The sequence below is a fragment of the Macrotis lagotis genome, chromosome 2 (assembly GCF_037893015.1).
Source record: "Macrotis lagotis isolate mMagLag1 chromosome 2, bilby.v1.9.chrom.fasta, whole genome shotgun sequence".
Taxonomy (NCBI): domain Eukaryota; kingdom Metazoa; phylum Chordata; class Mammalia; order Peramelemorphia; family Peramelidae; genus Macrotis; species Macrotis lagotis.
Genome location: NC_133659.1, coordinates 61,648,847 through 61,675,327, shown reverse-complemented (window position 1 = coordinate 61,675,327; position 26,481 = coordinate 61,648,847). Strand labels below are relative to the sequence as shown.

The 26,481-nt window shown below is 35.9% G+C and overlaps 1 protein-coding gene across 1 annotated transcript in view; it reads left to right on the top strand.

Annotated features, from left to right (window-relative positions):
* LOC141512757 (dermatopontin) overlaps window positions 1-26,481 on the top strand; it is a 36,903-nt gene that overhangs the window by 6,935 nt on the left and 3,487 nt on the right. Inside the window, exons 2-3 of the mRNA XM_074221949.1 lie at window positions 9,086-9,211; window positions 25,349-25,456. Coding sequence (XP_074078050.1) covers window positions 9,086-9,211; window positions 25,349-25,456 — 234 coding nt within the window. The remainder of the gene's footprint in view (window positions 1-9,085; window positions 9,212-25,348; window positions 25,457-26,481) is intronic.

Genomic DNA, 26,481 nt, shown 5'->3' with positions numbered 1-26,481 from the left:
ACTTTGCCTCTCTAAGTCTCATCTAAATAGAATAATATTTGTGTTATCTACTTCAGAGAGCTATTGTAAGGCAATTCTTGGTAAAACTGAAGACACTATAAAATTATGACTTAGTAGGTAGAGTTCAAGGGGTAAGCACAAAGAAACCTTATATCATTAATGACATGGAATTATATCTGATCTTTAGAACGAACTTTTAGAGATTGGGTTCACTTTCCTTCATTCAATGTTTAAGCTATCCAAAAAGATGGCTGCTGTTGTGTTTTTTCTCTTTTTATTCAATCATGTTTTTATTGATTTGTCTGATGTACTCTGAGTATACTAGGCTCTGAAAATTCAAATACAAAGAGTGCAATAAACTTTATTGCTCCACTTAATAAAAGCTGCCCCATCTATGCCGAACTTAAGGAAAATTATCAAGATCATGTGTTTCTCCTAGATTTCCCTCAATCCACACTTTCCCTCCCCAACTTCTTTCAGATTCTCTTTTTTCCCCCACAAGTCTTCTCTAGTCTCCCTATACACACATCCCAATCAGGTTCCTTCAGGATACTGCCTGTCACTGAATAGATTAACTGGTAAAGTCATTACAGGTAGATGTTAAGTCTAACATCACCAAGCATATTTAAGTTGTCTTTTCCTCCTAGTCTGGGCTTCTGAAATACCAAAACTACCCTCTCCAGTCTTCATACATACAATCTTTTTATTCTGTGTTTGATTTAAAATATCGAACAAATGTGACGACGATGATGATGATGATGATATTTGCTTCTAGCTGATAGGACAGCTAAGTGGCATAGTGGATAAATGCTTAGTCTGGAGTTAAGAAGACGTGAGTTAAAATCTGACCTCAGACACTTAATAGGTGTATGACTTTGGCAAGTCATCTAAACCTGTTTGTCTGTTTCCTCATCTGCAAAATGAATTGGAGAAGAAAATGGTAAACCACTCCAATGTTTTTGCCAAGAAAATCCTAAACAGAATCACAGTCAGACACAACTGAAATCACTGAACAATAACAACAAAATTTGCTTCTAGAGACCAGAATCATGAGTAACGAATAGAAGTTCCAAAGAAGTAAACAATTTTCATATGAGGAAAATTTTCCTAATGATTGGATCCTAAAAATGGAATACATGCGAAAAGAGATTACTTATTACTTAAGATCTTTAAACAAAAGTTAAATAACCACTTATTGGAGGATAATAATCATAATAACTAGGATTTATTTATCACTTTAAAATTTATACAATGCTTTGCAAATATTTTTCCATTTGATCTTCACAATAACCTTGGGAAGTTGGGGCTGTTATTGTTCTGTTCTCTGAGGAGAAACTATGGTAGATATTGAGCAACATGCCCAGGGTCATATAGTTAGCAAATATCGAAGACAGAAACTGAACTCAGAACTTCCTGATTCCAGGTCTACCACCCTATATACTATGTCATCTAGCTCAAGGGTTAGGAGGATAATTTTCAGTTATTATTTGGACCAGGTGAAGCTCTCCTTCCACTAGGAAATTCTGTGGTTCTATGATCAGTTTCTAGCCATACCTCAAATATACAAAGGCATATAGAGTATGAAGATACTTAAGGTGGAGAGTCTTTCAATCCCTAAATAAAAAAAAAGTGTCTTAACTCATTTTATAAAGCTGATCTCCCAAAATGTTTAGGAATCTGACTTTGAACATGTTGAAGTTGACACCTTTAATCTCACCATCACCTTCAAATAAATATCTCACACATAGTTTTCCTTGAAAAACAGGGAATATGGTTTATTAAAAGACTTTTTCTTCAACTATTTCAAAATATGGAATTAATTCTAAGTACCAGAATACTTTCCAGTAGTTACATAAAGATATAAAAGCAAAGATAGTTCCCACAGTCAAGAAATTACATCCTAAAGCAATATAAGGATGAGAGTGATTGACCAAGAAAGGGCATTTTAGTCCAGACAATTCCAGGGTGGTGCAAAAGGTCATAGAGGAATAATTGGCACATGCCATTTAAGACAATAGCAAAAAAGATTTGATCATAGTTCTCACTTCCAAAACTGAAGGTGGGGTGGTATTCATAGATGGAGGGAGGAATAAAGGGGTGGCCCAAGGAGGAAATGGATAGAGAATAAGGATTGTAGTGACTATGGATTTTCTGAAATAGTGTTCATAGAATAACAATCATAAATGAGGAAGTCAGGGAAGTTCATAGCTATTATAGTCAACATTGTACAATTAATCATTAATTATTATGGACTGGTATTTTTTGAAAAGTCATCTTCTCATGTCCTTCAGCTCACAATGTAATTTTTAAAAATAGTTTCAAAATTTTGAAAGCATTTACATTTTTAACATGTTAAATACATGTTTTTGAAAAGAAAAATTGCATTTATTTATTATTTGTACAAAACTAAAATATGACTAAACCTATTTTAAGAAAGTTTTAGTGAATTAGATGAATACATTGAATCAGCCAAGATCAGTTCTGTGGATTAAATGATGCATTTTAATGCTCTCTTGAAATCATGTCTTACAATACACATACTCATTCAAGGAGAACAGACTTTGAGTTTTTCTTACTATCATATGGGTTCCTCTGATTTCCCACTCAGAATAATATTTTCTTTTAAAAAGTCCTACTTGAAAGAAATATAAAACATCAGGTGGATTTTAGAGAATATAAAAATCATCTTTTCTCCATCAAATTCATGGACACCTGGAGGACCTATATTAAGAACTTCTAATCAATTACCATTTAACCAAGAATTCCTCCAACAACATGACTGAGTGTCTTTGCAAGAAACTTCCATCCAGTGAGGGGAATTTCATTGCCTCCATGGGTCTTTCACTTCCTTTTTGCATCTTAAACTGTTGGGAAGGGTTCCCCCCACCCCCTATCTTTAGAATATTCAGCCATTACTACTAGTTCTGTTCTCTGTAACCCAGTCAGAAACCTAATTTTTAGAGACAGCTAAATGGTATAGTGTTAGACTTTCAGTCAGATAGACCTGAATTCAAATCATTCCCTCAAATAATTACTAGCCAAAGGAGGAGAGATTTCAGGAGTAGATGATATTTCCAAGGTAAGAAATAGTCCAGGGGTGAAATACATTCCTAGGGTAAAGAGATTTCTACGGCATGTAGAGGAAGTCCTGTGAAGTCAACAAGTAAAACCTGTAGAGGAATTTAAAAAAGAATCACAAAAATACTAAAGAATTTGTATTTGAAGAATCCTGGATATCATGAGAGTCAATATCTCAGGCAATGGGAAGTCACTGAAAATATTGAGCAGGGAAGTGTCCAAGCATCATAGGAAAGATTCAGAGATGAAAAGAATCTCATCAATTGATTATTATCCAATTTCCAGGCCCCTCTCTCCCTTTTTTATGAAGCCTCATGATGTTAAATGATTTACCCAAGATCACACAGAGCAAGGAGAAAGAGAGCCAAAATTAGAGTCACAGGAGCAGAATTCAATTTCTGACTTTGACTGAGTAGCCTTTAGCAAATCATTTAACCCTGATTGATATCCACTGTTGTTCATTCATTTTCAGTTGTGTTCAGTCCTTCATAAATCCATGAGTTTTCTTGGCAGAGACACTGGAGTGGTCTGTCATTTCCTTCCTGAACTCATTTTGTAGATCAAGTAACTGAAGCAAACAGGGTTGAGTGACTTGGCCAGAGTCACACAGCTATTAAGTGTCTAAGACCAGATTTGAACTCAGGAAGAGTTTTCCTAAGTCCAGGTTAGTGTCCTATCCACTGCTTCAACTAACTGTCCCAAATATTCTCCATTGACTCACTATAAAATAAGGGGAATGATACAGATAATGTCTAAAGTCCCTTCCAATTTGAAATCTATGTTTCTCAAGTCCAAGTTTTCTGATATTCAAATTCAGTCCCATTTTTCTGTTGTCTTTATATATTTAGGCATATAAATTAATAACAATAACAACAAAATTTGAAAATGAGAACAATTTTAAGGATTTCAAGTTAGGCCAGTGGCAATGTTGAATGCTACCTTTTGGGCAAATTCTGTCATCATATACTTATCGATACATACCTTTGAGACTATCTGGACAAGTATAGAGACTACAAGACAATCGCATGGAAATAAAATTCAGCAGTGTGAGTGGGTGTGCTGGCATCCATGTGTGTGTGTATATGTAAATGTGACATGTGCCCTTCCCATAAAGGGCAATCACCAACTGGTTGGCAAACAGCTGGCAGAAAATTCTTGGAACCAAGATAGCTGATAAGATTCTGGGTAGCCTATTGAATGTATTAATTTATCTCTCTGTGCTATTTTTAGCCTACTAAACTATCCTCAGAGTCATAGGCTCTTAGTGCCAGAATATTAGACTTTTTTTTGCAAGGCAAATGGGGTTAAGTGGCTTGCCCAAGGCCATACAGCTAGGTAATTATTAAGTGTCTGAGACTGGATTTGAACCCAGGTATTCCTGACTCCAAGGCCGGTACTTTATCCACTATGCCACCTAGCCACTCCAACTTTTTTAAAAATTTATTTAAGGCACTGAGGTTAAGTGACCTGCCCAAGGACACACAGCTAGGCAATTATTAAGTATCTGAGGTTAAATTTGAACTCAGATACTCCTGACTCCAGGATCAGTGCACTATCTACTGTGCCACTTAACTGTCCAGAATTAGACCTTTGAGATTATCTGATCAAACCCCTGATTTTACTGAAGAAACTGAAACCTAGGGAAAGAAAGTGACTAATTCAAGGTCATACAATTGGTAAATGGATAGAACCAGGATTAATAAAAATTATCCTGATTCCCAATTCATAATTCATACCACTATAGCAGATATCATGTTAGCATCATGGATATTCCCTGTAGTACCTTGGAAGCCAAAATGATAGAACAGGTTAACACAGGGAAAGGAAGTCACTAACTCTTTCATAGCTTCTTAATCTTTCTCCCTCAGATCTGTCCCCTCTCCATTCCATCCTGCCAAAGAGATTTTCTAAAAGTATAAATCTAACCATGTCAGTCTCCTGCTCAATAAACTTCACTGACTCTCTGTTTCCTCCAGGTATCAGATCACATCTTTGGTGTTTAAGGTTCTCCACTTTTCACATGCCTTAGTCCCCTCCACAAGCCCTGGAATCTAGCAACTCTGGCATGCTTGCTTTTCCTCACATTCTATCTCCAGGCCATAGCCTGGCTGTTCTCCAATTCTTTCCCACCTTCACCTTTTGGTATCCCTGACACCTCAAATACCCCATTCTGTGGTGGATCTTCCTGAGGTCCAGTCTCCCTTCCCAATCTCATGAACCAAGGTTGCCTTTTATGTTCTCCATGCATGTCTTGTAAAGATCTACTCATTTTCTTGTTTCCTCCTCCATTAGTAGGTAAACTCTTTGAAGGTAGGAACTGATTCTGTGTTTTTGTCTTTTCTTTGGATCTCTAAACATTTAACCTAGTGTCCAACCTTAATACACATTCAATAAATACATTTGATTGCTCCAATGATAAAGTGCTTGAGGGTGTTTCGAGTCTCACCCCCAGACCTGTGAGGGAGATCTTAAAAGTGTTTTTCTTTCAATATCATTGGTGAAGGGAACTTCTGTGAAGTTGGATCAGCTTCTTCTCTGCATTTATGGTGTCAGAGAGTTCCATAAGGAAAGGCCCAGAGAGATTTCATGACTTCTCTTGGGTCAGTAGTCCAGATATTCCAGGTGTATGACTTAAATCCAGATTTTCCTGACTTCAAGGTCAGGCCCCATCCACTACATCACATAGGTTGTCTGTAACACATATCATTATCCCCATTTAATAGAGAAGGAAACTAAAGTAGATAGAGGATGAGTGTCTTGCCCAGGAACTGAAATGGGATTTGGAATCTGAGTACACTTGGAGTTACTGCATCAAACTACCATACCTCACCAAATCTCAATGTGACAGGGATCATGGGATCACAGAGTTAGCACTAAAGGAATCCCAGAGGTCATCTGCTTTAACTTCCTCATTTTACTTATGAAGAAACTTCCCCAGAAAGAGGGAATGCCAGAGGTAGTAGGTGGCAGAGTTGAAATTTAGCTCCAGGTTGACTGGAATCTAGATTGCTTTTTCAGGAGGTATATATATATATATATGTGTGTGTGTGTGTGTGTGTGTGTGTGTGTGTGTGTGTGTGAGTGTGTACATATATACATGCATGTGTGTATGCATGTGTGCATACATATGCATGCACACAATTCATAGGTATATATATATATAGATACATATAAATTAAACACCACAAGCATGATAATATGTATTATACGTGATTGTATAATGTGTAGTTTTGCATATTATATCACATCTGTTACATATGTGACTGAATAGTCACATATAATTATGTTGTATATAGGCATAAAGAATATAGAATAAAATAAGATTTTATATAATTATATAGCTATACATGAATGTGTTTGTGTACCAGTGGTCATGCCCACCTGCAATGTTAAGAAAGATCATTTGAATGCTAGGCACTTCCTAAAATATTGCTGCTTCTTCCTAGATTATTTGTGTACTATTTCCTGTGTATATGATTGCATACACTTCACCAGCTGTCAGCCTTCCATATTTCATTCACTTGATGAATGACAGTGAGACAGAGAATTTCTTTTAATCCTAATCTGATTTAACATGTCAACTAGTATCTGCTTTCTATATACCTTGTATGTAATTTCTGAGAGGTATTAATAGTGTAAACTGGGGCATAATGAGTAGAGCTCATATTGAACCATAGAAGACCAGAATTCAAGACTGTGTATTATGAGAAAGTCATTAAAGATCTTTTAAGTTGCCAAATCTGATGACCTTTTCTCAATATTCATTCTCCTTCACACACACACACACACACACACACACACACACACACACACACACACACACGCAAACATATAGGCTTCACCTATTAGAAGGCCCTTTTGGGGGCGGGGAGCTGCCTTCCTGGCTTATATTGAATGCCCATTTCTTAGCAGAGTGTCTGACATATAATAAGCACCTAATAAATGCCTTCATATTCATTCATTAATATTTTTATTTTTTTCTTTTGTTGTAGTTAGTTATTTTTAAAATAATCTGTCATGCCAACTAACTCATTCAACACATAGCTACACAATCTGACAAAATATATTTCCAATTAACTACATCTGAAAATGTATGTCTCTACATTTTAAGTTCATCAACTCTCAGAAGATGTTCAGTTGTTGTCTCCTTGTATAAATTGCTAACCTAATTCTACTCTCTTCACTCTTTGTCCATTAATAATGGTCTTCTGAGATTCCTCTGTGATGGGAACCATTGTATATGGGAGTATTGTGATTATTTTCACCTGGTGTCCTTGAACACCAGAGTCTTATCTTACTAAGTGCCACTGGAGTAGGAGTGGATTAGAGACTGGAAAGGTATTTAGGCACAGCTGTTTTGGTGAATAAATGAGCACTTGGAGATCTTGATGGATTTGGAGTATTTGTCTCCTTTGTAATCCTTGTCTTCTGTCCCTCCAATGCTCACCTGGGGAAGTTTGAGGGAGTCAAGAACAGGGACTCAACACGTATGAAACTGTACACTTATTCAGTTATTATGGTTCTATAGTATTCCATGACAATCATGCATTACTCCTTGTTAATTCATTTCTCAATAGGATGTTCTCTTACTACACAATTAGTTTTGTTTACCAAGAAAAGAATTTCTACCAATATTTCTGTACATATTCATCCTTTTCTCTTTGAAGAAATTTAGGGTATTTATAGACCTAGTAGTAGAATAGTAAAGGTATGCCTAGATTTGGGACTTTCTAGGCATAGTTCCAAATTGCTTTCCAGAATGATTGGAATAATGCACAGCTCTCCCAAGAATGCTCCAGTGTACCTGTTTTTTCACATCCTCTCCAATATTTGTTATTTTCCTCTTTTGTTATCTTTGACAGTCTAACCAAAGGGAGATAAAGCACTAAAGTTTCCTTTTATTTTTTCTAATCATCAGTGATATAAAGTTTTGTTGACTTTAACAGGGCTTTATTTTCCACTTTGAAAGCCATTCATTGATATTCTTTTCTCATTTGTCTATTAAGGAACAGTTCTTAATTTTACAAATATGAGCCAGTTCCTTAAAAAATTTGGATATTATTAACTTTAATAAACTTTTTAGAAAGATTTTACCTGTTTCCTAATTTTTTTTACTGTATTTGATTTGTTTGTGCAAAACCATTTTAATTTTATATAATCCAAATGATCCATTTTTATCTATATGATCCTCTCTATCACTTATTAAGTCATGAACTTTCCCCCTTTCTATAAATCTGAAAAATCTATCTCTTTCTTACTAATCTTATTTGTTTATGACAAATATGATCTTTTATGTTTAGAATATATGTGGACCTTTTACATTTAGATCTTAAAATATCCATTTGGAATTTTTCTTTATTGATTACTGCTATGTTGCACAGTTTGAAATGTGATTCTGATAGATCCCTTTCTCCCCACTTTTCTATATCATTATCGTTGAGATTCTTGACCTTTTGTTTCTTCATATAAATTATTTCTAAGTCTATATTGTTTTGAGAATTTGATTGGTACAGACCTGAATGAGTAGATTAATTCATGTAGTATTGTCATTTTTTTTATTGCATTGGCTCTAACTTCCCATGTGTACTTGTTTCTCCAACTATTTGGGACTGTTTTTATATCAGGAAAAAAAAGAGGTTTCATAATTTAGATCACTCATTCATTCATTCATTTACCCCCTTTATATCATATTTTCCTCAAATGATCAACAAGGGGACCTGGATTAGATGGGTTCTCTTCCACTTCTAGATTTAAGATTCTATGGATCTGTGTGGTAAATATGAGTCTTTTTGAGTTATTACCCTCCTTCTCCAACCTAATCCCTTCCCTGGAACTGAATATTTCCATGGGTGATTTATTTAGCCAATGTCTTCTGTGTATTATCTGATATGTAAAACATACTGGACCCCAATGTTTGGATAAAGACCAGATGTGTATCAATCACAGAGAGTGCTACATGTGAACCCAAACTAATAATCTCTTTGAATTGTGTGTTTTCCTCTCTCAGGTATCAGACATGCTCTAGTAATGGCCTTGTGGCTGGGTTCCAGAGCCGCTACTTCGAATCAGTCCTAGACAGAGAATGGCAGTTTTACTGCTGTCGCTATAGCAAGAGGTGCCCATACTCATGTTGGTGAGTAGTCATCTGCTAAGATCACCCTCTCAGGGACTCCCAGGGCTAGCAAGGGGGCTGAGAGGATTGCTTTCTTCAAGTATCTGCTATCTTCAAGACAGAACTTCTACATTTGACATTGGCAAGAATCTCTTGATAATCTCTGCCTAAGATAGGCAGAGAAGTAAATCTTAAATCTCTTCTTAATATATTCTAAAATTTAATGAGATTCTAGGCTACAATAAGATAGGTATTTGGCTCCAATATAAAGAAAACAATAGAACCATTGCATTTCATTCTAGTCAGAATCCATCTAGATCATTCTGGTCTAAGCAGCTCAATGTAATGGTTAAGGAGTCAATCTTGAAATAAGGGAAGTCTGGGTTCAAATTCCATCTCAGATAATTAATAACTGCTTGATTTGGTGCAAGTCACTTATTCTCTCTGAGTTTCAGCTTTTCCAGCTGTAAAATGGGAAAATAATAATCCCTACTTTATGAGCTCAAAGTTGTGATCAAATACATTAATGGAGTACTTTTGTAAACCTTAAAGGGATTTATTCTAATATACTTTTAATATATGCACATAAGACTTTATTAGTATTTAAAGATTCAATAAATCAGAGACTTTTTGTAGTTGTCAAGCAGTAATTTTCACATGAGCTTAAATTTTCTATAGCTTTCATTCAACTATATGAAAGTCTATTATGGAATATTACATAGGGGAGTCATTAGTACCTTTATCAAAGATGTCCCCAAAGGGTGTTTAGATGACTTCCATAACAGTGTTATATAAAAGGCAAAGTCATTTTGATGACTATAAACTTTTCCCTGAAAGAAGGGTGCATTTTGGGCAGCTAGGTGGCGCAGTGGATAGAGCTCTGGGTCTAGAGTCAAGAGGACTTGAGTTCAAATCCAACCTCAGACACTTAGTAATTACCTAGCTGTGTGCGCACTTAACCCTTTTTGCCTTGCAAAAAAAAAAAACCTAAAAAAAATTAAAAAAAGAAGGGTCTATCTTTTATTGATGCCATTATTGTGGTATGGCTGCAAATCTTGAAACATTCCAGGTCATAAAAATAGAAATTGAAGATTGACTAATCCATAAAGAAGTGCATAGTAGGGGGAAGGAGTTATGGATGCCATGATACAAATAAGGAATTATGAAGGGGAAGTGATCTGAAGGTTGTCATCAAAGTAATGAATAAGTGACTAACCAAAGGAAAAGAGCAAAGGAGTAAAAAAATATGATGTGTATTTGTATGTATATATGTGTGTATTGTATGTAGATGTATGTGCTTACATACAAATACATGCATATACAATGTGTGTATATGTATCTATTTGCAAATACACACATGTACTCAGTGTGTTTGTATAACCAATATAGCATAGTGAGTAAAGAGTTATCCTTAAAGTCAAGAAATCTTGGGTTAGACACCTAACTGAAGCATACTGGCTTTATGACCTGGGACAAACCACAGTCTTTCATTGTTTTTGGAAATTCTCCAAAAAACTACAGTTTGAAGCAAAGGTGCACACCTATATTGTTTGGAAGGAATTTCCTCCAATCCAATGAAATAATGAAATCACATTGTTGATATAAAGCAACACTATGTTGATATATATTTATAATTACTTCCTCTTGTGGGACATTTTAACAGTGATATATCTATAAACACTTTCCAAATTTTAGCTGTCCTTCCTTCCTAAGAGAAGCTAGTCAATGAGGCAAACACCTAAATCCTTATAAAACAAATTAATCCATACCTTCTTCACTTCATACTTGGTAGGAAGTATCACACACACACATACACACATACATACACACACCATATTAGATGATGGCACCACTGAACTCTTTCATACTCAACCAGCTGATAGGAGGTTAGGAAGTATAATGGGTAGAACAATAGGTATATGGTCAAAAATGTCTGAGACTAAGGGGTGGCTAGGTGGCACAGTGGATAGAGCACTGGCCCTAGAGTCAGGAGTACCTGAGTTCAAATCCAGCCTCAGACACTCAATAATGACCTAGTTGTGTGGCCTTGGGCAAGCCACTTAACCCCATTGGCTTGCAAAAAAAAGAAAAAAAAGAAAAAAAACCAAAAAAGATCTGAGTCCAAATCTGGCCTCAGACCTATACTAGATGTATGACCATAGGCAAGTTACTCAATCTCTATTTGCTTCAGTTTCCTCATTTCCTCAAATGAAAAATGTAAAGTGTTGAGTAAAATACCTGGCCTATGGTGGCACTATACTGGGGTTTTTCTTCATCATCATCATCATAATTATCATCATCAGAAGTATTAGTAGTAGGAGCAGTAGGAGTAGTATCATCATCATTACTATATGAGTAACTTACTTTGCTCCTCTTCTGGAATACTAATCTCAAAAGAATGCTATAGGGAGATGTTTTTTGAGATTTGACCTACTCCTTTCCAGGACACTGATGCTGTCCCAAGAATGCTAGGGCAAGTTGGGTAAATTTTCTCAATTTATTTGCAATGGAAAAAGGGTGAGATGCTTTTTGAATCAATTAATTGAAAGATTCTGTTCAAAATTCTAGCCCCGGTAATGGTATGGGTTATTTGAAAAAGGTCAGGATTGAAAAGGATTGTAGTTCATTTGGCTATACCTGTTTGCAGCATAAATTTGTCCATATCTCCATAATGGTGCCATCCAAAGAGATGTTAGTGGAATTCTAACGACTAGTGCCAGTGGGTGCCAACTAATGCAAGAATAGCTCATCTACTTCTTATTGCTGTCTTTTGAAAAGAGCAATGTTCCTTGCAGTTACTTTGGCAGCCATCCTCCTAATAAGGAGCATTCTCTTTCCAGAGCAAGGGCATCAGCATCAATTCATATCCCAAGGACTTAGTAGTTCCTTCTTAAGTCATAATGAACTCTTTCCTTATAGAACTGCTCTCTTCCTCTTCAGTGTCTCATTTCCTTTAGTGTTTGTTCCAGGTTCTGTACTGGAGTCATACTAGGGGATGAGGAACTCTGGATTACCAATTGTAAAGTATCTGACTATATCAGCTGACTAACTTTTTCACTTCAATTCTTTTTTTACGTGCAAAGCATTGTCCTAAATAAATACTGGGAATAAAAAGAGAGCTACTTCAAGGAAATACATTCTGCTCTAGGGGAAACAACATGTGTAAAGAAAAATTGATACGACATATAAACCAAGTAAATATAGCCTGTGATCCAGCAACCACCTTCTCCGCTCCAAAGTCAAGTAGATTGGGTTCTATCCCTAGAGTTTCCTAAGAAGATCATTTTTTGTCATATCATGTCCCAATCCAGAATTTATGCTGGAAAATCCCCAAATATAATCTAAGAGTTGTTCATGATTAGGCTTCCATAAATTGAAACAACAAAGTCTCCAAATTAGCACTTGGGTAATAAACTTATATTGCACACAGGTAGTCTTTTACCACCAAGTACATATAAAGAATTGCAAATGACATATATTAGCATGATATAACATGCATAATCAATGCAACTTCCTTTCTTTTATCCTTTCAAATAAGAATCAATTGCAATCTATGTGGCCTTGGGCAAGTTGCTGCCCCTTTCTTGGTCTCAATTTCCCTTTGGAACCCCTAAAAATTCAGCTCAGTACTTTAATAATACATTTCATTTTGCATACATAGTATTATTAATCAACTTTAAGATTTTGGTCCTTCAGATAAGAAACAGAATTCATCTGTTGACAATCTATTATTTTTTTCAAAATAATATCACACATATTTATATAGATAAAATGCAATTTTATGCAAGCTATATCCTTATGAAATAAATAGGGTAGTTGTGATCCCATTTTATATATCCCATGTTATGAAACAGGCCCTGTAATCTTATGACTTTCCAAATATCTAAGAAGACAGAAGCGAATCCAGAACTAAAAGCTATGTTTATTCAAACACATTGAACACTCTTTTCACTCTAGCCCATTTCTCTGCTTAGGTATAAGAAAGCCCCTACTTGCACTCATTTGTGGAACAAATGAATATATCAGTGGGACAGATTAAAACTAACAGGGGTGCTTTTAGACTGTGAACAACAAGATAAATCAATGTCCTTATGAAATTCAGCTACGTACAGAGAGACAGATCCCATTATTCTGCTGCACCATATTGACCTAGCTTCAGGTAGGAGCTCTGGAGGGGAGTAGCCCACAGGAGGCTGTCTGTCTAATCTAGGAGTAATATCAGAAACAAGCAAGGAAGGCACAAGCTGCAAAATACTGTCTTTCTCTCTCTCTCTCCCCAGCATCTAGACTGACAGAGTAAACCTCTTGTGGTCACATTCATTCCAGATATGATGGATGGAAAATATTAGCGATTTTCAGGAAGTTAGTCAAAATTTGGATTTGATACTCTCTCTCTCTCTCTCTCTCTCTCTCTCTCTCTCTCTCTCTCTCTCTCTCTCTCTCTCTCTCTCTCTCCCTCCCTCCCTCCTTCCCTTCCTCCTGTAAAAATAATGCAACTCTTTATAATTTCTAGCTTTTTTTGGTGATCAACACTTCTTCAGCATCTACTAGGCCTTCAACAGCTCTGTTTTGAATGATAGTCAAGTCTCTGTTCTTGAGAATCTTTTACAGAGGATTCCTAGTCAGGTTTGTTTAGTCTAGAGAGTTCCTGATATTTTTACCTAATTCATTAATTCTGAGTGATAAATGAATGAACTGACGGGTCAGACCTTTCAGAGAATCTTACATTACTCCAAACTGACCACTACCTACTCTGCCCAATCATAAGATTGGTCATATAGGTAGGATCCTATTGGAGTTTTCCCAGACATCTTTGCATCTACTTAGCATACCTGATGCATTAGAGTTCTTGGAATCTTTATAGTTTCCTTTAAAGAGAGTGTTGTAAACACACTTGCAGCTACAGGCCCTGTATATCCATCCATGCCTTTTCACCTACAAAGGTCCAAAGCCAATGTTGTTTTATAATAGTGGTCCTTTAGAGAACTAAATTGTCTAATATCCAAAATAATTGATCCGATGGAAGACAAAAAGATAAGAAGCACTTGAGTATTATATTAACAAAACCTACTATATTCCAGATCTTGTGCTAATTACTTTATCACATTTGATCTTCACAATAGCCCTGGGAGGTGGGCACTACTATTATTCCCGTTTTACAATTGAGGAAACTGAGCCAGATAACAGTTAACTGACTACCCTATCACACAGCTGGTATCTGAGGTCACTTTTGAATCAACACTTCCTGACTTCAGACCCAGCATGCCATTCCCTATGCCATCTAGCTGCCTATTGTCTTTGGCTCTCTTCACTTAATATTTTCCAGTACTTCACACACACACACACACACACACACAGACACACACACACACACACACACACACACACACACACACACACACGAATAAAATGCCTTGAAAGACTAGGATCCTCACTCCATGAGAACTTATACTGTTTCATCAGTTTGTCACCTACAGAATATAGCCTTGTCTGGTTGCTGGACTCCTGAGAGCCAACCACAACCCAGAAGGTTGCCCTGGGGAAGAACAACTTAGAAAGAAAGAAATCCCCTAAGATCTCTAATTCTCAGTTGTTGACATTTATAAGGCAGTATGTTCAGACCTTGCTTCTTTTGTTAAGAGGAAGGTGGACTTGTGTTGTCCAGTGTAAGATAATATGGTAAATATTCCTCACAACATCCATCTTGGGAATGATGGCTCATTTACCCATGTACTTGGAAGAAGAGACAAAGAAAAAGAGAAATAGGAGAAGAAAAGGAAGAGAGAAGAAAAAATGAAGAAAACAGAATTGGGTTAGGATCAAGGACAAGGAGAGAAGCTCCCTGGCTGATCTGACTGCTTGTTCATCTAGAAATTCAACCCTCTTTCTTTTTAATACTTTAAGGGATTGATGATCACATCAGCATTAGGGCTCTTCCTGATATGGCTCATACATCCCCTTCACCAGCTAAACAGCCCTTATCATTGAACTAAAAAAAAATTCATCATAGGTGGCCAACTTTTGGTGATGAACCTTTCCAATCTTAGCTAGGCTAGGATACCTTTCCGATGGCTAGATCCAACCTGGGCATGCAATGATCTGATAGTTTTTAAGATTTCAGAATCATCTCCTTGTCATGAGGAGTCCAGGATGATGAATAAAGTGGAGACTTTGATTTAAGCTTAATAAATCCCAGGTTGGTTGATAGATTGACTATTTTTCTCAAAGAAAATATAAATTCCACGAAGGCAGTCACTAATTTCTTTTGAGTTGCCAGTGACTTGAATAGTAGTTCATAAAAATTGTTTCTTTGAATGAATGAATGAGTGAATGCCTGTGGTTAAAATAGTAATAAAAATAAGAATCCATAGAATGATAGATGGGCATTTCTTCCATAGAAGAGTTGGGGGGAAGGAAATTACCTAACCACAGAATTTTTTAAGTAGGAAGACTTGGAATCAACTTCTACTTTTGACATTATTAGTTGTGCCTCAGCGGACATGTTACTTAACCTCTTTGTGTCTCTAAGTATCTCTGTAAGACTATGCATTGAAGACATTTTACTGATGTTTACTGAAGTTTCCATACCAGGATTTACAAAGGGATTCCAAAAATATATCTTACAATCTAGGGAACCCACAATTAGGAGCTCTAAACTCAAATGAATCAGGGTCCATTGTGGAGTGTCTGATCTCTCCCCAGGGATGCATTTTCTCTCTTTGACATGGTTCCCATTCCCAAATTAATTTCAATTTCCAAAAGAAAGTTTGTGTGTAATTCACATCAAAAGTCCCCTCAAGACAACAGTGTTACCTTTAAAAAAGAAACTCATCATAAAATATGGGCATAAGGTAAAAATCAGTTATTTATTTTCCTTTACCAAGAAATTGTTTAAGGTATAAAAGGTTCATAGGAACATATTAACAAGCTGAAAACATAAGCATTTCATCATGTTTTCCCTGATAGGTAATTAAAAGTATATACAAACATGCATACACATGTGTGTGCATCTAGATGGTAAATTATATAGAGATCTGTAGTTATTAAGCTATATATACATAAATATCTCTAGTTAAATTTGATCAGAAACTGATTTCAATGACACAGAACACTCTTGCCACCCGTTCTATAAGAATTAGTTTCTGAGTATTGCCTGAGGAACTAAGATTGACCTGCCTAGCATCATTTGTGTCAAGAAAGACTTGAATTGAGTTTGGTTCTCTCTACTATACAATCAATGTTCCCTCTCCCTACATGCATGCACATATACGTGCAATACATATGTGTGTTCAATCACTTATGTGTGAATGAACATACACTAAGCATAATACCTAGACTTCTCAGCATTATACTTAGTAAGCCATAACAACATCTCTAAAGTAGCTACAAGTCTGCAGACCATTGATGACCATTTCCTATTCTCCAAACAGCTATAGTGCTTACACACCTGATTACTGTTTTCTTTCATAGCAATTATGCCTTCCGGGTAGTGACTGGCTAGGCAACCATATGGATGGATACTGGGAAATGAATGCCCATTTCCTTTTCTAAGCAAGTCACCAATATCAAAAATTCAGGGCAACACCACATTTCCAGATACATTTACTGACAAGAAAATTCCCTTAGGCAGGTGGTACAGTTGAAGGAATTCTTTACATAAAGTCAGGAAGTCCTGTAATCAAATTCTGCCTTAGATATTTGTTCACTATGTAGCTCAGGATCCTTACTTTCAAACTGGAATTTCTAATATCTGAGAAATTTACCCAATGAATGATACTTATTGATTGGGTTGTGCCACCACAGAGTCATTGCCTAGGAACTAGGATGGAGTTTAGGCAGAGAGACAGTTAGACTGAGGGCCATCAGAGTAATGTACTTTTCTTATGCTACATGACTCAGATCAACTTTTTAACCTGATTAGTGGAAATTTTGCTATTCTTAGAAAATTTACAGACTATTGTCTCCTAAGATATTTGAAAGTTAAATCGTATCAAAAGATGAATTCCTAAGGAGCCATACTGGCTAATACATTCCCCCCCCCCAAAAAAAAATTTCAGATTGCAATGGAGAATGATTAAATTATAATAATAAGACTGGAAGAATGGTTAAATGATTTACTCAGGGTCATTCAGTTAGGGAGTGACTGTGACAAGATTTGGATTCACATAATCTTGATGCTAAGACCAGAATTCCATCTGCTATACCATCTAGTACAATAGCAAGAAGACTGGCCCTGGAGTCAGAAGTTCGTGTACTGTCTCTATTCCTACCTATGTGACTCTGAAAGATCATTTGACTTCTCTGAAGCTCTATTTCCTAAAACTGAAAATGAAGGAATTGTATTTAAGCAGCCTTTTGATTCTAAACTTATGATCCCATGAAATGATAGAAATATTTGAAGAACTCATTTTACATAATGCTTTCAACACTTTCCTCACAGTATACATAACCCATAATTGTGTATAGTCTAACAGTGTCAAAGGAAGAATTTGAACTCAGATCTTCTGACTACAAGTCAAGTATTCTTTTCAATAAGTCCAAAGTGTTAGGAATCTTATCACAATATTAGGATTCATCCCATGCCAGATCTACTGTTCCACTTTATTGCATTCCTTTCTCGTGCCTACTGACATTCCAATCCAATACATGCTTTTTGAGGACAGGAGTCATTTTGTTTTTGTCTTTGTATTCCCTTGAGCACTAAGCTTGGTGTTTGGTATATGGCAAGTGTTTAAGAAAGAGGTTTCTAAATTGAGTTGTTGATTCCACAAGTCCAACTTCGAATCCCTGGGATGAAGGGTAAGAATCTATGCCAAATGATGTGAATATTGAAGGCTGGTAGTTCTCATCACAGGCAGAAAATAATATACATTAAGAGACTAGAAATAGTTTGGTAGGGAACTGAAACTTTAATCACATTCTAAGTTCTTTTTTTGTGTGTATTCTTAATAATATGGTCTCTCTTCTCAGATAGAAACAATTATTCTTTTTATCATTCTGACTTACTTTCACTTTATCATGTCATTTTTATAATTTAACCACATAACTACTGCCTAAGGATATATATTTCCAATGCGGGGGTGACTTCAAAAACACAGAGAATTAATGGATTTGATGGACTAGTTGTCTTTGGAGAGAGTCTAAATTTACCCAGAGTAGAGCATGGAATTGCAGCTGAGACTCTCCCTATAGAAACATGACTGCCCCTTGTCTACTTCTCTTTACATTTAGATAACATTAATTCTGTCAGATGGGTGGCCAGTCAACAATATTTATTGATCACTCACCATGCTCAAGGAAGAGTTGGAAAATGTAATTCATGGGGACCCACCATGCTGGTTTATATTGGGACAAGGGAGATAAGATTTAGAGATATAGAAAGGTAAAAAAAGGATAAGAGAGATGAGATATAGACCATTGTTCAGGCGGAGAGAGGAAAATATGTAAGATTCCAAAGTTAGAGCATTCATAGTTCCTGATGGACCCTCCTAGAGTGGAACCCCTACTCCCAGCATCCATCTTGCCTGAGATGCAAGTTGATCAATGATTGGCTTTGCTCGAGTGAACCAGACTTTTCTTGGTACATACTGACCTCACTAGGATACTCTGGCTGGGAAGTTTTCAAGTACTTTCTATCTTCTAAGGCCTGCTCTGGAGAGGTACTATCCTGAGGTATTTTTACTTTTCAGGATGAGATTAAAAAGGAACTCAGCAGCAGACTGGAACCATAATTATCTCTTGTGAGGTCCCATTTCTGTCTTTAGAAAAGTGGAATTTGGTCCTACACTGTTCTTACCATAATAACTCGGTCAGAATGACTAGAATACTACACTAATGCAAGTTTCTGCTAGTCATTTATTGAGGAGCCCTGTATTCCTTATTGGGATAGGAGCTTTCCTGAGTGAATAACTGACTTGGATTCTAATCATGAATTGGCTTCTCCATTTCCTTGTCAGAGAACCAAAGCAGAAGTTGCACCTGTTTCATCATCTATAATATGAGGAAATATAGCACCTTCCTCCCAAGATTGTTCTGAGAATCTCAAAATGTTTGTAAAGTGCTTTGTAAACTTTGAATCACTACTAAAAATGTTAGCTAATTATTTTTGCTAACACCCCTTTATTTTTCCTGAATTCTCAGAGCAATAACTATAAATTCTGGCACTTGGGACAGAATGATATCTAAGGTGGGAATTTAGAACACTCTTGTGCCATGGAACTGGAAACAAGGATTTATTTATTTTGTTTGTTTTTTTAGGTTTTTGCAAGGCAAATGGGGTTAAAGTGGCTTGCCCAAGGCCACACAGCTAGGTAATTATTAAGTGCCTGAGACCGGATTTGAACCCAGGTACTCCTGACTCCAAAGCCGGTGCTTTATCCACTATGCCACCTAGCCGCCCCATACAAGGATTTATTAAATGCCTACCTTGTCCCTGAAATAGTGCTAGGTACTGCAGATATAAAAATAGAGGTGAAATAGCCTTACCCTCAAGGAATTTTCATTCTATTAGGGGAGACAGCAAAAAAGTAAGCATACACACACACACAGACACACACACACACACACACACACACACACACACACACACATTAATAATAAGTAAATTTATGGAAGGGAAGAAAGGTTTCTTCTTGGAAGGTGGCATCTGAGCAGAGTTTTAAAGTAAATAAATGACTTTTATTTGTTCAAAAAAAAGAAATGAAATGGGAGTTTATTTCAGGAACATGGGAATAACTTATAGAAAGGCATAGAAATGGGAAATGGAGAGTGGTGGCATGAGAAACAAAAAGAGAGCAAGTAGATATGGTCCACAGAGTTCAAGAAGAAGAGGGATCTAGAAAATGAACTTGGAAAGGTCAATAGGAGTTCAACTGTGAAGTCTGAAAAAGCCTTCTAGTGGAGCTTATATTTGATCCTAGAGAAAATCATCATGGAGTGTGTGAAGGGAGGGTAGAGAGGTAACATGGTCAGATGAGTATTTTAGGAAAATCACCTGGGTATCTGTGTGGAGGATGGATTAATGTGAAGGAACATTTGAAACAGGCAGACTAATTAGAAGGCTAATTAGACTAATTAGAAGTCAAAAAAAGGAGATGAAGGTCTTAACCAGTGGTATCTGTGTAAATGAATCCAAGAGAATATATACCAGATATGTTGAGATTTAGCAACTAGCAGGACATTTGGGAGGTTGAGAAAGTAAGGAAATCAAATATAACTGGAAGGATGGTAGTGTCTTTGACACCCATATGATATGCCCTTGAGAACAGTGGATGAAAAAACATCACTAAGCATTTCCTATTTCAAGTATAATGTACAACAGAGAGTGGATCTTTCCTTTTTTTGATTTTTGACCCAGAAGTGAGGTAGAGAATTGAAAAATCCAGTCCATTTTATTTTCAATTTCAATTTCATTTTCTACTTGTTCTTTATAAATAGATAAATAATAGATCATTATTACCATAATTCTCAGATACATACACAAAATAGATACTAGGAAAGGTATAAATGAAACAGAATAGAAATGCTTAAATAAATGACAAATTTTAATAAATGAAATAAGGATCACTTCCCAGTTTATCTCTTCCATTTCCCCTGTCAAGCATGGCTTAATTATCTCAACTGGCCTGGAAATCTTTGATGCAACCTGAGAAGGTCAAGTGAAAAAAAACACTTTGTTCAAGGTTTATCCAAAGATGCCAGAACAGTTTTATAAATATACTAGAATCTTCCTGTCCCCATGCCACTGTCTTCCCTAAATGACAAAAATAATAGTAACCCACAAAAAGTTATAAAATTCAAACCTTCTATCCCCTCTGGGTTTTCTTGTCATGGCAAATTGTCTCCTTGTCTCACTTGAACCCAGATAGAAAAATTTCATTACTCTTCCATTTTCTCTATTAAGAAGGAAAATCTTCATGCTAAGAAGGACAGAACACAAAAGTTGAATTGTAGATGAATTCCAAGCTAAATGAGATCTTGATTAGAAAGCTTTTAGATGCCTTCAAAGAAGTCCAGTTATGAGACTCATGAACCATATCCTTAGATATAGAAGGAACATGCCTCCATGATTGTTTAATCACCATTATTGATCTTTAAGAAACCATGAAAGCAGGAGATGAGTCACAACACTGGAGACAGTAAAATGCTATCCAGTTTTCAAACAGAGAAGATAGATTTTCCAGACTGTAGGCCAGTGATCTTGACGTCAATTCAGGATAATTTTTGTAAGCACTGAGAAAAAAGTGTTGATCACTACATGTTAATGTAAATTCCAGACTAACTTTTTTTTAAAAAACAAGAATAGTAGTTGCTAGGTCTGGGAATCAGCACTATCAGCAAATTTTTCTTTGTTTTATTTATTTTATCAAGACATTCATCAATCTCAAATCTACATAGAGATGCTACAGTGCTTTGGACTAAAAGATTGTATAGACTTTGAAATTGGTTGAAGGATCAGATAACAAGAGTGACTTTGAGGGCTCAATGTAAATGTAAAGGAAGGACTCTAGGGAAGTGTCATAAGTTCTATTCTTCATCCTATTTTGTTCAATATGTTTATCAATGATTTCCTTAAACAGTGAGCACATACAACTAATTTATGGATGAAATAAACCTGGAGGGGAGGATTAATACAATAGAGGTTTGAACCAGAAAAGAAAGAGAATCAGAGGACAGTTGAGTTTATATTCTTCTTCTTCTGAAACTTACTGGCTATGGAACCAGAGACAAATATCTCTGAGTCTCAGTTCTCAAGGGTAGTCTAACTACCACTTGTAACTTTAATGGACTTTTCATCTGTCTTCATCCAAGTCATTATAAAAACATTGAAAACTATATGGTTGAAGAGTTCCATGGTATTCCATTAGTGGCATCACTCCAGATTAACCTTGTCATTTTGTCACACTTCTTTCAGTCCAATAATTTAATCAGGTCCAAATCTACTTTCGTAAAGTATTAGTCAATCCATTCCAAATTATTCACAAAGGTATCATGAAAGATGATTTTGCTGAAATCCAGCAATAAATCAAAGCCCCCCAAAGCATTTATTAAGCACTGCTTATATGCAAGTCACTGTGGTGGGTATTGAGGATATAAAAACAATTAAAAATATTCCCTAATGCTAAGAAACTTCTATTCACTTGACCCTTACCAAATTTTCTTTAGCTGCCATTTAATAACTATACCCTACAAAAGTGAAACCAGAGTAGTATGATCAACAATCTTAACTTATCAGGGCTAATTTACAGCAATCTTTACTTTCTTCATCAAGAGAAAATTCTCTTTAAAAATAAATCCCAGAGTTTTGCTAAAAATCAAAATCATTCTCTCTGACCTAATATCTGAAGTATTCACCTGCATTTCATTTTTGAATATCAGAACATTTGTAATCCTTCAGGCTTATAAAAGTTGACTTAATCTTTATGACATTTTTAAAGAGACCATAGACCAAAAAAGTGACTTAGCAATTATAATGAATACAATTTCTTTTTTGATCTGAGTCTTAAGACTTGATCTTAATGATCATCCAGGTACTCTTTTCCTATCTCCTAAATTAAATATATTTCAATTCCCATCAACCATTCGTTGTCACTATTATTGTTCTAGCCTTCTCATTCTTTTTTAAAAAATATTTTATGTTTTCCAATTATATACAATAGTAGTTTCTACTATCATTTTTGTAAGGTTTTTGAATTTTCAATTCCCCCCCAAAGAATAGCCTTCTCATTCTGAAATTAAGCCCTCTTAATTAAAAAATAAGGGGACATTTAACTGCCCCCAATTTAGTAAAAATTCCTTATTACTTCAGATGTATCTGGATGAGACCAACATGACTTAATACAAAGCCTTAAATAATTACATTTTTTCATTAAATACAGACATATTACTTCTAAACATTTACAGCAATTTGATTTAAATTAAGAAACTTTTGCCAAATAGTCTCATTTGTAAGAGATTTATATGTAAAACAAATTAATAACATTTATGTAAATGGAATTTTTGAAATACTCAAAAACAGTTACTTCAAGTAAGATAATCATCTTCCTTTTAATCTTATTAAACTTTTTTTGGACTTTGCATCACCACCACATCACTACCACTAATAACAATTTCACCACCATCAACACCACTACCAAAACAACAATATTATTAACATCACTATCATCAGTACAAACAATACCACCATCACTTTCCACCCCATAGGTAGGTAAACTCTATCAAACATCTCGTGGAAATATCAGAAATCACAAAATTAATCGGCTATTTTAATGACCTATATTTGGCATCAAATTCCTATTTCATAAGACCTGTTGTTTTTCATTAGAAAGAGACAGCCATGCTTAGCTCATAGCAAACAAAGCCAAACCCCAGAAAGTCTGAGTCCATTTGGAAATGAAAAGATTGAATGATTCCTGGACTTGGCTGAGCTTGATTTCCCACTATGACCACAGTAAGTAGAAACACATTTCCAGTTGGGCTTGGCTGTATGACAGAGGGATTGTAATGTCTTAAACAGAGATAAAATGCAGAACAATTCAGGAATCATGATGAGAGAGAAGAAAGTCTAAGAGTTGGGAGATCTAGAGTCTAGATCATTCAAAAACTAGCTGTGTGACCTTGATCAAGTACCCTTATTTCTTTGGATCTCAACTCTTTTTTTCCTAATCTATAAAATAAATAACTTAAATGACTTGGCCTTTAAGAATCCTATCAATTGTAATATTCTGTATCTCTAAGATTTCACATTTTTGTTGTGCAGTAATTTATTCATGTGTATCTGACTTGCCTGACTCCGTGGACCATATAATACATGGAATTTTCTTGAAAAGATAGTTTGCCATTTCCTTCTTCAATAGATTAAGGCAGGGGCAGCTAAGTGGTGCAGTGGATAGAGCACGGGCCCTGGAGTCAGGAGTACCTGAGTTCAAATCCAGCCTCAGACACTTAATAATTACCTAGCTCTTGTGGCCTTGGGCAACACACTTAACCCCATTGCCTTGCAAAAAACCAAACAAACCAACCAAAAAACAAAACAAAACAAAACAAATAGATTAAGGCAAACAGAGATTAAGTGACTTGCTCAGGGTTACACAGCTAGTTTTTGAATGATCTAGTCAGATCTTCCTGACTCTAGGCTCAGCGCACTATTCACCAAGCCATCTAGCTGCCCCTGTAGGTTTCTTGATCAACCCTTTTAGTTGAACAACATATTTAAGACCCTTTATCTTTTCATAGTGCAATGGCCTAGTCAGCACTGGACCCATAACATTTTTGCCAAGTCAGAGACTAGGTTAGCTCCTGGATAGTGTTCAGAGTGCTGCTGCAGATCTTGGGAATCCAGTTTAATCTATAGGAAACATTCTTGTCTGTATTAACTCTTATCTGAAAACTCCCCATGAACATACCAAAGATTAATTGTCCTTGAAGTTGATAAACTTCAGACAGAAACCACAGGACTTTAAGCTTCAAGCTTTCTCCCTACATTCAGACTCCTAGGATGGGCCTAGAATCAAATTGACCTTGAGGATACTATGGACTAGGTTGACTAGCCTAAAAAAAGAGAAGAAAATGGTTAGTGGGCAGGAAGGAATATCTACAATAATAACAGTTAATATAAAATCCATATACATACATATACATAAGAATATTCATAAACATAAATTTTAATTTTAAAAATAATTTTTTATTTTAATTTTAAATTTAAAAGCAAAATAATTTACAAATATTCTAATAATGACCCTATGAAGTAGGTGCTTTTATCCCTAATTTACTAATTTATCCCTAATTTAAAGTGATTGCCCAGAATTAAACAGAAATTATCTCAGCTAGAACTGGACAGGCCTCCCTGATGCTGAGTGCAGAAGTCTGTATCACCTAGTCACCTATGAGTAAATTATAGCTTTTAATAGGACTTTGATGGGAATGTATGGGAAAATCTAATTGGTAGATTTCTTAGCACCCTCCCCTAATTGTTCTTGGTATTTTCATGATAATTTGCCAGGTCTACAGTAAACATAATTCATATCTTCCTCAACCTATTTCAATTCTGTCATTCCTCTATAGATAGTGTCTGCTGGTTTGCCTGCTAGAATAACACCCCCCCCTCCCTCTTTCTCTCTCTCTCTCTCTCTCTCTCTCTCTGTCTGTCTTTTCCACCAGGTTGACAACTGACTACCCAGGCCACTATGGTGAGGAGATAGACATGATCTCCTACAATTATGAATACTACATGCGGGGAGCAGCAACCACTTTCTCAGCAGTAGAAAGGTAAGTAAATCTTCCCTTTGACTGGAGGGTGGAATAGCAGGGAAGGGCCATTGCCAATGTCAGTGTGCCCTTACTCTCATTTTACTTGCCTGTCTGACAGGGGACTTGCCTAGGACCATTCATTCAGATGAAACAACTCAAATACAAAGAATCGAGTTATTTTGGGGAAATAACTATCCAAGGGCAGCTTTAAGCTTGATCATCAAATTTATATCTATCTAGATATAAATTTATATTTATATCAAATATGATATATTTATATTTATATTTATATTATATATATATATATATATATATAGTGATTCTCAAACTTTTATAGCAAGTTAAAAACCTTCCACTTTTACACATTACTTTTCCCATTGGTGACAACCGAAAGAAAGAGTGTTGCAAAGTCTTTGCACCAAGAAAGATACAATTCACCCATGAGAGTCCCTTTACTCAGAACCTCTTGACTCTTTTAATCTTAACAAGTTTAATTATCTGGTCTCCCACCTCACAGCAACTTCCAAGGTCAAATGTATGCTTCCAGAGGTGCGTATGCAGACATCAGTGAGAAATGAAAAGGTAGAAGTTCAAATTCTTAAAAAGCAAATTTTGAAAAGTGTAGACTGGAACCATTTGGTAGAAAATAATCTAGTCCTATATGCCTCAAAAGTTTCCAAGATTATTTCTGCATTATAACACAATTCAATAACAGATGAAGTACTTTGGAAAACACTGGATGCAAAATCAGAACACTGGAACTCTGATTCCCATTTCTATGGATTACTCCCTGGGGAACCCCGAAAATGGTCACTACCTTCTCTTTCCTTGTTCATAAATGAGAGTCAGGACTAGGTAACCTTAAGATCCCCTTCAGTTTTAGAACCTAGAGGTCAAGTCAACAATCATTATTAAGTGCTTTCAGAATGTCAGCTAAGATGCAAAGAAAAACCAAAACACATCTCTACCCTCAAGGAGCTTACAATCTAACTGGAAAAGGGGTAGTTACCATGTATACAATCATATACAAATAATATACATAC